Source organism: Nerophis lumbriciformis, linkage group LG11 (assembly GCF_033978685.3).
Source record: "Nerophis lumbriciformis linkage group LG11, RoL_Nlum_v2.1, whole genome shotgun sequence".
In the NCBI taxonomy this organism is placed as follows: domain Eukaryota; kingdom Metazoa; phylum Chordata; class Actinopteri; order Syngnathiformes; family Syngnathidae; genus Nerophis; species Nerophis lumbriciformis.
In genome coordinates this window covers 9,518,328-9,531,434 of record NC_084558.2, presented here as the reverse complement: position 1 = coordinate 9,531,434, position 13,107 = coordinate 9,518,328, and the positions used below count along the sequence as shown (strand labels likewise).

General features: G+C 38.5%; 1 protein-coding gene across 1 annotated transcript in view; it reads right to left on the bottom strand.

Annotated features, from left to right (window-relative positions):
* trrap (transformation/transcription domain-associated protein) overlaps positions 1-13,107 on the bottom strand; it is a 160,084-nt gene that overhangs the window by 53,315 nt on the left and 93,662 nt on the right. Inside the window, exons 57-58 of the mRNA XM_061967445.1 lie at positions 9,755-9,946; positions 393-588 (exon numbers count right to left, since the gene is read on the bottom strand). Of these exons, the coding sequence (XP_061823429.1) occupies positions 393-588; positions 9,755-9,946 (388 nt within the window). The remainder of the gene's footprint in view (positions 1-392; positions 589-9,754; positions 9,947-13,107) is intronic.

The window sequence follows — 13,107 nt, the reverse complement described above, 5'->3', positions numbered from 1 at the left end:
TTTAGGAATTAGATGCATTTATAATTACCATTGGTTATAATAATATTTACTTTATGTACATATAAGATGCAGACATTTAGCCTATTTCATTAGATGACAGATTGATAACAAGGTCTTGTACTTGTATCTCAGATTATAAAAAAAAACGTAAGTATCTTGAATGCCCCTGCAACCGAGCGCCATAGATCGAGTGCAATCCTGTGGGAAACACGGGAGTGCATATTGAACCTCAAATGGGGCATGGTGATGGATTTGATCAAGACAATTCCACTATGTCATGCTAAAAACGAAGTGGATTTGATTGGCACAGTGCTCATTATGAGGTATTTGGGATGTCACAAAGGACCAAGTTTACATGTTTGAACATTTGATGCATTCATTTTGTGTTCTACCTTGGTAGTGATGCTGGCGCCACATGAAAATGCTGCTCCAATGGGACAGGTCATCAGACACAATGGGAAGACGGTTCCGCCACGTTTTCACTACCGTCTTCATGTCATGGAGGCTGGTGTTACGGCCCAGGTTAGTTGGCTGCAGCCCTGCGTTAATCTGGGCAGCTTCCTGCAGCTCTATGATCTGCTGCGCCGCCTGGGGAGAAGTTGAGAGTTTGAAAGAAGCACTGAGACAATTGTGAAACTTGGTGCACATGCGTAAACATTTTTTTATAATTGACATTTTTTTTAGAAAAACAGTGATTATTCAATCTAATAATAACCACTACTAAAATTGGAGTGCAGTACGGTAAGTACATGGTGGCAACCAGCAGAGGCAGTGTTGATTTACTCTCAACGGGTTTGTTGGCAAAGAAAAAAAATGCGCAAGCCATTTTTTTGAGTTTGTAAACAATAACAAATACGACAAAACTATATTGTGATATTAATAAAAAAAATCAGTCACTGTAGTATCAACCATGTACTGGTGCCATACTTGGTATTTTTACTTTGGAAATTTGTATCGATCCGCCCACCTCTCTTTACCTTCAAAACCTCTAGCCTGGCGGTTAGTTCAGCTTATTCTATCCTCCTACATCAGTGGTCACCAACCTTTTCAAGCCCAAGATGCCTAGTCTCAGCCAAAAACCAAATTAAGATCTACCAATTTGTCAACTATAATATATATATATATATATATATATATATATATAATAAAAATAAAAATAAATATAAGATAAGACCTTCTGGAGGAAAGTTCTGTGGTCAGATGAAACAAAAATTGAGCTGTTTGGCCCCAATACCCAGCAATATGTTTGGAGGAGAAAAGGTGAGGCCTTTAATCCCAGGAACACCATCCCTACCATCAAGCATGGCAGTGTTGGTATTATGCACTGGGCCTGTTTTACTGCCAATGGAACTGGTGCTTTAAATGGGACAATGAAAAAGGAGGATTACCTCCAAATTCTTTAGGACAACCTAAAATCATCAGCCCGAAGGTTGGGTCTTGGGCGCAGTTGGGTGTTCCAACAGGAAAATGACCCCAAACACACGTCAAAAGTGGTAAAGGAATGGCTAAATCAGGCTAGAATTAAGGTTTTAGAATGGCCTTCCCAAAGTCCTGACTTAAACGTGTGGACAATGCTGAAGAAACAAGTCCATGTCAGAAAACCAACAAATTTAGCTGAACTGCACCAATTTTGTCAAGAGGAGTGGTGAAAAATTCAGCCAGAAGATTGCCAGAAGCTTGTGGATGGCTACCAAAAGCGCCTTATTGCAGTGAAACTTGCCAAGGGACATGTAACCAAATATTAACATTGCTGTATGTATACTTTTGACCCAGCAGATTTGGTCACATTTTCAGTAGACCCATAATAAATTCATAAAAGAACCAAACTTCATGAATGTTTTTTGAGACAAACAAGTATGTGCTCCAATCACAAAAAAATAAGAGTTGTAGAAATTATTGGAAACTCAAGACAGCCATGACATTATGTTCTTTACAAGTGTATATAAACTCCTTTTTTCCTATACAGTCGAAATGACAGATGTGTTATTTAGTTGAGACTCCTATTTGGAATCTTGAACAGGTTTGTGCTGAAAACAACATTTTGTTGTACTGACAATAAAGATCCATCTATCCATCCAAAAAGAAAGTGTGGGCCCCTTTCAAAATGCAAGGCCTCGCATGCAGGAAGATGATGCTCACGGTGTCGAGAACGGTTGATTTGAGGACAGAGGTGAGGCTTGTGGGCGTGCTTAGAAGTTAAAATACGTGCCTGTTTGCGGGACTGTTATTCACTCTCCTGGTAGGGGTGTCACTGATGTCATAGTAATACTGTATTTTTTTCCTAATATTTTCACGATAGACCGGTAGGATCCCAAAGATCGACTGGTCAATCACGATCACCAGGTTGGCGGCGTATATAGTGAAGCATGTTTAGCCATTCCTCATCCTCCAGTGATAAAGATTCTTGTAAAACTTGTAAAAACTGTAAAACTTGTAAAACTCACCAATTTTCACAAATTTTTGCAAACACGTCCAGTGTGGTAAAAAATTCAATATCTTGGAGGTACCTAACGCAAAATTAAAAAATGTACCCACTAGCGCCCCCCTTGAAAATGAGAAAAAAATAGCCTCTACCACCAGATTCACCTATTGACAAGAAAACCGCGGGAGAGGTCTATCATGACAAGGCACACGTAAAAGTCTCAAGAACCCACATTTGAAAAAAGACAGGAAGTCAGCCATCTTGGTTTCCGTTGGCCATTTTTAGGCCAACAACAGGGGTCAAAAACGTGCTCCTCCTAGGAACTTTGACCAAAAGAGTTGTGGTTCAAATGACAGATACAATACAAATGAACAATGATAAATTGCGAAGGAACTTTTCCTCCGCCATAGGATGTGGGCGTGGCATGGCGCCAAACTGATCTGATGGTTTGCCACAAAACTTTCAATATTTATAACTTGGGTTCACGAATGTAGATCTTGATCATAATTCCTGAAGTGCTGGATGAAGTACCTGTTTGAACCCATTCGTAGTGGGCGGAGCCTGGTGGAGGACGAGGGCCCTTTCAACGCTGCTCGCAGCTTTAATTCTCATTGTTTTCTGTATGTAAAACTCTAGTTATTTACTATAAACTGTGTTTTGCGTTCATATTTTCGGTTGTCTGGAGTGGATTACCGTATTTTTCGGAGTATAAGTCGCTCCGGAGTATCAGTCGCACCGGCCGAAAATGCATAATAAAGAAGGAAAAAAACATATATAAGTCGCACTGGAGTATAAGTCGCATTTTTTGGGGAAATGTATTTGATAAAACCCAACACCAAGAATAGACATTTGAAAGGCAATCTAAAATAAATAAAGAATAGTGAACAACAGGCTGAATAAGTGTACGTTATATGACGCATAAATAACCAACTGAGAACGTGCCTGGTATGTTAACGTAACATATTATGGTAAGAGTTATTCAAATAACTATAACATATAGAACATGCTATACGTTTACCAAACAATCTGTCACTCCTAATCGCTAAATCCGATGAAATCTTATACGTCTCGTCTCTTACGTGAATGTGCTAAATAATATTATTTGATATTTTACGATAATAATTTCTCGCCCGGAAAAGGGTGGAGTGCCATCTCCGGGTTGGGGAGGAGATTTTGCCCCAAGTGGAGGAGTTCAAGTACCTCGGAGTCTTGTTCACGAGTGGGGGAAGAGTGGATCGTGAGATCGACAGGCGGATCGGTGCGGCGTCTTCAGTAATGCGGACGCTGTATCGATCCGTTGTGGTGAAGAAGGAGCTGAGCCGGAAGGCAAAGCTCTCAATTTACCGGTCGATCTACGTTCCCATCCTCACCTATGGTCATGAGCTTTGGGTTATGACCGAAAGGACAAGATCACGGGTACAAGCGGCCGAAATGAGTTTCCTCCGTCGGGTGGCGGGGCTCTCCCTTAGAGATAGGGTGAGAAGCTCTGCCATCCGGGAGGAAATCAAAGTAAAGCCGCTGCTCCTCCACATCGAGAGGAGCCAGATGAGGTGGTTCGGGCATCTGGTCAGGATGCCACCCGAACGCCTCCCTAGGGAGGTGTTTAGGGCACGTCCGACCGGTAGGAGGCCGCGGGGAAGACCCAGGACACGTTGGGAAGACTATGTCTCCCGGCTGGCCTGGGAACGCCTCGGGATCCCCCGGGAGGAGCTGGACGAAGTGGCTGGGGAGAGGGAAGTCTGGGCTTCCCTGCTTAGGCTGCTGCCCCCGCGACCCGACCTCGGATAAGCGGAAGAAGATGGATGGATGGATGGACGATAATGTGTTAATAATTTCACACATAAGTCGCTCCTGAGTATAAGTCGCACCCCCGGCCAAACTATGAAAAAAACTGCAACTTATAGTCCGAAAAATACGGTAATTGGATTTGCAATATTTCTTATGTTAAAAAATTGCTTCGGTTTTCATATGTTTCGGTCTTTGTCGGATGGATTACTAATAAACCGCTGTAGGTGCAAATGATTCAACAGTGCCTTCGCTAGTTAAAGACAATTCCACACAATCGACATAATTCTTAACAAATTATTAAATTAATGAATTTGTACGTGCCTACTTAACACACAAATGTTTCCAATTGGTGAGCTGACCAACCATAAAGCAGGTAATTTAATTCTGAGTACCCCCTAAGTGGCAGAACACATTAAATGTCAAATGAAAAGCTCTCAAAAAACACAAATTATATTCGGTGGTTTTTGAAAATGTGAATAGATGATTGGAAAATGAATGGAGTGCGGAGATGGGGGTTGTATATTTCAAATTTTCCCCCCCGAAATCCAAACGCTTACATGCTCAAAGGGAAAAAGTAAAAATGATAAGTAGAGTATTCCATCTCATTGTGAAAAGAAGCCTTATTGATTGGCCCAACGCTGCTTTGTGAACGTATAATCAATCATTCCATTTTAACTACTCATCAATCAATATTAACGTCAGTCCTCCCAATCGACGGTGTGGCTGATCATCCATTGATTGTCACACATCCCTGGGAGGCTGGATTTGATAACTTGATTTTTGAGACCTTCTGTACCTGCAGAGTCCGGGCTTCTCGTTCTGACACGATATATCTCCAAAGTGGGATGGATATATATAAATATATATATACATATATATATATATATATATGTATGAATATACATATATATATACACATTCATACATATATATATATATATATATATATATACATATATATTCATACATACATACATACATACATACATACATACATATATATACATATTCATACATACATACATATTCATACATACATATATATATACATACATACATTCATACATATATAAATACATTCATACATACATATATATACATTCATACATATATATGTATATACAATCATACATATATATATATATATATATATATATATGTATATATATACAAACCCCATTTCCATATGAGTTGGGAAATTGTGTTAGATGTAAATATAAACGGAATACAATGATTTGCAAATCATTTTCAACCCATATACAGTTGAATATGCTACAAAAACAACATATTTGATGTTCAAACTGATAAACATTTATTTTTTTTAAATAATCATTAACTTTAGAATTTGATGCCAGCAACACGCGACAAAGAAGTTGGGAAAGGTGGCAATAAATACTGATAAAGTTGAGGAATGCTCATCAAACACTTATTTGGAACATCCCACAGGTGAACGGGCAAATTGGGAACAGGTGGGTGCCATGATTGGGTATAAAAGTAGATTCCATGAAATGCTCAGTCATTCACAAACAAGGATGGGGCGAGGGTCACCACTTTGTCAACAAATGCGTGAGCAAATTGTTGAACTGTTTAAGAAAAACCTTTCTCAACCAGCTATTGCAAATAATTTAGGGATTTCACCATCTACGGTCCGTAATATCATCAAAGGGTTCAGAGAATCTGGAGAAATCACTGCACGTAAGCAGCTAAGCCCGTGACCTTTGATCCCTCAGGCAATACTGCATCAACAAGCGACATCAGTGTGTAAAGGATATCACCACATGGGCTCAGGAACACTTCAAAAACCCACTGTCAGTAACTACAGTTGGTTGCTACATCTGTAAGTGCAAGTTAAAACTCTCTTATGCAAGGCGAAAATCGTTTATCAACAACACCCAGAAACGCCGTCGGCTTCGCTGGGCGTGAGCTCATCTAAGATGGACTGATGCAAAGTGGAAAAGTGTTCTGTGGTCTGACGAGTCCACATTTCAAATTGTTTTTGGAAACTGTGGACGTCGTGTCCTCCGGACCAAAGAGGAAAAGAACCATCCGGATTTTTATAGGCGCAAAGTTGTAAAGCCAGCATCTGTGATGGTATGGGGGTGTATTAGTGGCCAAGACATGGGTAACTTACACATCTGTGAAGGCGCCATTAATACTGAAAGGTACATACAGGTTTTGGAGCAACATATGTTGCCATCCAAGCAACGTTACCATGGACGCCCCTGCTTATTTCAGCAAGACAATGCCAAGCCACGTGTTACATCAACGTGGCTTCATAGTAAAAGAGTGCGGGTACTAGACTGGCCTGCCTGTAGTCCAGACCTGTCTCCCATTGAAAATGTGTGGCGCATTATGAAGCCAAAAATACCACAACAGAGATCCCCGGACTGTTGAACAACTTAAGCTGTACATCAAGCAAGAATGGGAAAGAATTTCACCTGAGAAGCTTAAAAAATGTGTCTCCTCAGTTCCCAAACGTTTACTGAGTGTTGTTAAAAGGAAAGGCCATGTAACACAGTGGTGAACATGCCCTTTCCCAACTACTTTGGCACGTGTTGCAGCCATGAAATTCTAAGTTAATTATTATTTGCAAAAAAAAAATAAAGTTTATGAGTTTGAACATCAAATATCTTGTCTTTGTAGTGCATTCAATTGAATATGGGTTGAAAAGGATTTGCAAATCATTGTATTCCGTTTATATTTACATCTAACACAATTTCCCAACTCATATGGAAACGGGGTTTGTATATACATACATACATACATACAGTACATACATATACATATATATATATATGTATGTATATATATGTATATATATATATATATCCATGGATGGATGGATGGACTGTATATATATATATATATATATATGTATGAATGTGTGTATATATATATATATATATATATATATATATATATATATATATATATATATATATATATATATATATATATATATATATATATATGTGTGTCTCCTGGCTGGCTTCCCTGCTTAGGCTGCTGCCCCCGCGACCCGACCTCGGATAAGCGGAAGAAGATGGATGGATGGATTTATTTATTTATATATATATATATATATATATATATATATATATATATATATATATATATACAGTCAAGAAAATAAGTATTTGAACACCCTGCTATTTTGCAAGTTCTCCCACTTAGAAATCATGGAGGGGTCTGAAATGTTCATGGTAGGTGCATGTCCACTGTATGAGAGATAACCTAAAAAGAAAAATCCGGAAATCACAATCTATGATTTTTTAACAATTTATTTGTGTGATACAGCTGAAAATAAGTATTTGAACACCAAGATTAATATTTGGTAGAGTAGCCTTTGTTTTCAATTACAGAGGTCAAACGTTTCCTGTAGTTCTTCAGCAGGTTTGCACAGACTGCAGGAGGGATTTTGGCCCACTCCTCCACACAGATCTTCTCTAGATCAGTAAGGTTTCTGGGCTGTCGTTGAGTAACACACACTTTCAGCTCCTTCCAAAGATTTTCAATTGGATTTAGGTCTGGAGACTGGCTAGGCCACTCCAGAACCTTGATATGGTTCTTACGAAGCCACTTCTTGGTTTTCCTGGCTGTGTGCTTTGGGTCATTGTCATGTTGGAAGATCCAGCCACATCATCTTCAATGATCTGACTGAGGGAAGGAGGTTTTTGGCCAAAATCTCACAATACATGGCTGCAGTCATCCTCTCCTTAATACAGTACAGTCGTCCTGTCCCATGAGCAGAAAAACACCCCCAAAGCATGATGCTACCACCCCCATGCTTCACAGTAGGGATGGTGTTCTTGGGATGGTACGCATCATTCTTCTTCCTCCAAACACGCATAGTGGAATTATGACCAAAAAAGTCAATTTTGGTCTCATCTGTCCACAAAACTTTCTCCCATGACTCCTCTGGATCATCCAAATGGTCATTGGCAAACTTAAGACGGGCCTTAACATGTGCTGGTTCAAGCAGGGGAACCTTCCGTGCCATGCATGATTTCAAAGCATGACGTCTTAGTGTATTACCAACAGTGACCATGGAAACAGTGGTCCCAGCTCTTTTCAGGTCATTGACCAAGTCCTGCCGTGTAGTCCTGGGCTGATTCCTCACCTTTCTTAGCATCATTGAGACCCCACGAGGTGATATCTTGCATGGTGCTCCACTCCGATTGAGATTGACCGTCATGTTTAGCTTCTTCCATTTTCTAATGATTGCTCCAACAGTGGACCTTTTTTCACCAAGCTGCTTGGCAATTTCTCCGTAGCCCTTTCCATCCTTGTGGAGTTGTACAATTTTGTCTCTGGTGTCTTTGGACAGCTCTTGGGTCTTAGCCATGCTGAATGTTTGGGTCTTACTGATTGTATGGGGTGGACAGGTGTCTCTATGCAGGTAACGACCTCACACAGGTGCATCTGATTCAGGATTATACAGTGGAGTGGAGGAGGACTTTTAAAGGCGGACTAACAGGTCTTTGAGGGTCAGAATTCTAGCTGATAGACAGGTGTTCAAATACTTATTTTCAGCTGTATCACACGAATAAATTGTTAAAAAAATCATAGAATGTGATTTCTGAATTTTTCTTTTTAGGTTATCTCTCATACAGTGGACATGCACCTACCGTGAAAATTTCAGACCCCTCCATGATTTCGAAGTGGGAGAACTTGCAAAATAGCAGGGTGTTCAAATACTTATTTTCTTGACTGTATATATATGTATATATATATATATATACACACACATATATATATGTATATATATATATACACATATATATATATATATATATATATACACATATATTTATATATATATATATATATATATATATATATGTGTATATATATATATATATATATATATATACATATATATATATATACTGTATATATATATATATACACATATATTTATATATATATATATATATATATACATACACACACATATATTCATATATACAAGCTTATATATAGCTTGTCTTCCCTCAGCAAAGATAATAACTGGACTGAACATACGCACACAACACCCAGACACAAACAAATAATGAAGCAAGGATAAACCACCTCCAAACAAAATAAATTAGGCAATACAATATTATTCACAATTATCAGCTAATATCAGCTGATGGCCCATTTCTAACCTTCATTGGGACTGTGCCGTTCATCATGTAAATGTAATTTGGCTGCAAGTATTTAATCAAACGCTATCTGATGGCAGGGACGTAATTACAGCCTTTCTAAACTAACTTTTCTTCCCCTTATTCTTTCAGCATCCTTAAAATCCATCACCCTGCCTTCTCTTCTCTCTTCTCCAGCCATGTTTAATCTTTTGTGGAGGAACTAAAGAGGCTTATAGCTTTTTTGATTCATCTAACTCAATTTTACAAAATGGAATGAGTGGTGTCGATAGAGGCCGTTATCAGCATTACTTAACAACGCAATGTCTCAGGGCGATTGATGGTCCATCAACATGCATCTCTTTCAGTACATGGCAATAAACAAACTGGCTCTTGCTGGCTTATTTGGAGTCCATACCTGCAGCAGCGGCGTGTGCACGTGCGAAACGATATGAGGCAACCTCCTCCACTCCCGGATAGCGAGGCTGGATGCCATCTCCACCAGCCTCTCGATGAAATTGAGCTGCTGCTCCTCTGGGTGGCAGATGGCCAGGTATCCCCGGTGCATGTTCACCTTCCAAGCCATTTCTTTGGGGCAACTCAACTCTACCTGGAAATGTAATATGCATATATTAATGTATGCGTTTCGAACTAAATAGTTAATGATCAACAATACAGGGCACTAATAATCATGCCATAACAACACCAAAAGAAAAGTGCTTGCACAAAGAAATTGTGGTGGTGTCATGTTGTGGTCACATTGTGGCGACGGTCGTATTTTCAAGATACAAAAAGAAAAGCAGGAGGCGGCAAATCCAGCGTGCAGGTAAGCAAGTGCTTTATTTTGGTCTCATGGTGCACAAAGAAGTGTAGCAGGAACGTGCAACCAATAGCATAAAAAAATAAATAAAAATAAAAAAAGGCACCTAAAGTGACAGGCAATACACAGTATTAGCATACAGCTAATCAGACAAAACTTAATTGTCGCATAGAGCAAACATTGGAACCACTTACAGAATGGAGAGACGGATATAAATAAGGGAGATCATTAGCGTTATAACAGGTGGGGACGCTAATCATGAGAGACAGTTGTGAGTTCAAGGCTCCTATCAACAGAATGTAAACAAAAGGAGCCAAGTGGCGCTAGGAACAAAAGTAGATTTAAACATAGGAAGAATACAACTAAACAAACTCAGACGTGACCCGGGCAATGGGTTATGACAGGTGTTCCCATTAACCGCAGTTCCCTAGTGGCAACAGCACTCATGCACAACCCCAAACCCCACGCAGACACCACCATGCTTAACTGCAAGCAAGACAATTATCTTGTTGGGGACTTGTGATGCCAGTCTTTTAAACAATCCAGTCTTTTAAACAATAATGACAAACTTTAATATACTTGTTTATTCACTTTTATAGTTGGTAACTTTCTAATGTAACATGGTTGTATCTACACTTCTGTTAAAATGTACTAAGCACTTATTCTTCTGTTGTTTGGATACTTTACATTATTTTTCTATGATACTACAAATTCAGGTAGCAATCCAATACGTAGTAGTTACAGGGGCAGTATGAGCCAATCCAATGCGGATACTTCAATTTTTCAAAATAAATTAATCATGAACTTTTTGATAACAATTACAATCAGACAAAAAACCCAGGGTCTACAATATCAATTAAAAATGTAAACTGTTTGCTATTACTGGCTTTGATTATTTTCCTTTAAATCCCTCCTGTGTCCAGGGACTTCTTCCTGAGATGGTAAACAATAACAAAACAACTTAATTGTTTAAAAATAATAAAAAAAATATCAATCTAACCACTGTGATATAGACCTATTCTGATACCTGGTAATTACCTTCTCGTTACTGTCAAAAATGTGTATCGTTTCAGCCCACCATTGCTTACATTCAAGACCTATATCTTGCAGTTGATTGTTAGGATATTGTTTTTTTTTGTTGTTGTTGTTTTTAATTAAATCAACACAGAAAAAAACACACGATACACTTTCAACTAGTGCATCAACCCAAAAAAAAAACAACTCCCTCCCCCATTCACACTCATACACACCCACTCACACAAAAGGTGTTGTTTCTTTCTGCTACCAATATTCTGGTTCCCACAACATGGACAACACTTCTGCAAGGGACACAGTCCCTGAAGCACACTTGATTTGTCTGTGCTGCTGGTCCACTAACATTTTCATTTAATTACTTTTTTTTTTTTTTTTTATGTAATTATTTTTATATTGTTTTACTTTCTTTTTTTATCCAAGAAAATATTTATTTATCTTATCTAAAAAAAAAAAGAACAAAAAAAAGGACCTTATCTTCACCAGACCTGGTTGTAAATGAAATTAGCTTTGTTTAAAGTTTTTTTTTTTAAAACCAGGTCCAGTCCAGATAATGTCCAAGTCGGGTTCAGCAACACACACCTTCATTCATGTACACTGAAAAAAATAAAATAAAATAAAAATAGAAACATTTTGTTAGGATATTGTTAGCATATCCTCCTACAGTGTGTAGTGTAGCATGTTTAACTATTCCTTGTCCTTTAGTGATAATGATAGCCTACATAGTTTATTTGCCACCACAGAAGTGAGGATTGCTGACTTAGACGTAGCTTTGCACTGTAGTGTGGAGGGACATTAGCCGCTAGCACAGTGTGTTGAGGACGGGTTTGTTCGCTTGTTGCAGTCAAATTTGCGGGACACATCTAGAATGAGTCATCAACATGCTATATAACGATAGTTTCAAAATCTATATTGTCGACCAAATGTATATAATTTATATCGCTGGTATCTACCCTTTCATATCAATGTCTCACTGCGTGAATATTCTTCTGTCCCGATGTAATAATCTACTTGCTAATTGCCTCTTCTGGTTACTCTCTGCTGTAATGTGGTTCCAGACTGCTGTGGAAGTGTAGAAAGCATGTATTATTTTGTTGTTTCATTAATTAGCGGTTGGCTTCTCCTCCCCTTTGGACGTATTCTAACAACTCCAAAGTTAGTAGAAATATCCTTTTTATATTATTATAGCCCTGAGAAGATATAACCTACTTAAAAATGGTTGATGAAATAACAAAGCTTTGCACATTAACTTGTAATTGTTTTTTTTTTAAAGTCTTACCTTGTACTTTGTATTCTATTTCACTATGTGATATTTTAGTACCGTATATTGATTGATTGTATGGTTTGTTTTTAACTTATGTATACGTTTTTTTATTTATTTAATTTAAAAACCCAGCTAGTGAGACATCTGTGGCATCAATTGTTTTGGAACTGTATCGTCCTTATTCAAATAAAATTGTATTCTATGATGTGTACTCAGTTTACTAAGATACTGTAAATGTATCCAACTAAAACATATTGTCTGAAGTAATATTACTGCACACTGACATTTTCTCCTATGAAATTGGAACTGTTTCTTATCTTGTTTTGTATTTTGTTCTGTCTGTCATACACTATATTGCCAAAAGTATATGGACACCTGCCTTGACTCACATATGAACTTGAAGTGCCATCCCATCCCTAACCCATAGGGTTCAATATGATGTCGGTCCACCTTTTGCAGCTATTACAGCTTCAACTCTTCTGGGAAGGCTGTCCACAAGGTTGCGGAGTGTGTTTATATCGGGTTCAGGTCAGAACTCTGTGCAGGCTAGTCAAGTTCATCCACACCAGACTCTGTCACCCATGTCTTTATGGACCTTGTTTGTGCACTGGTGCACAGTCATGTTGGAAGAGGAAGGGGCCTGCTCCAAATTGTT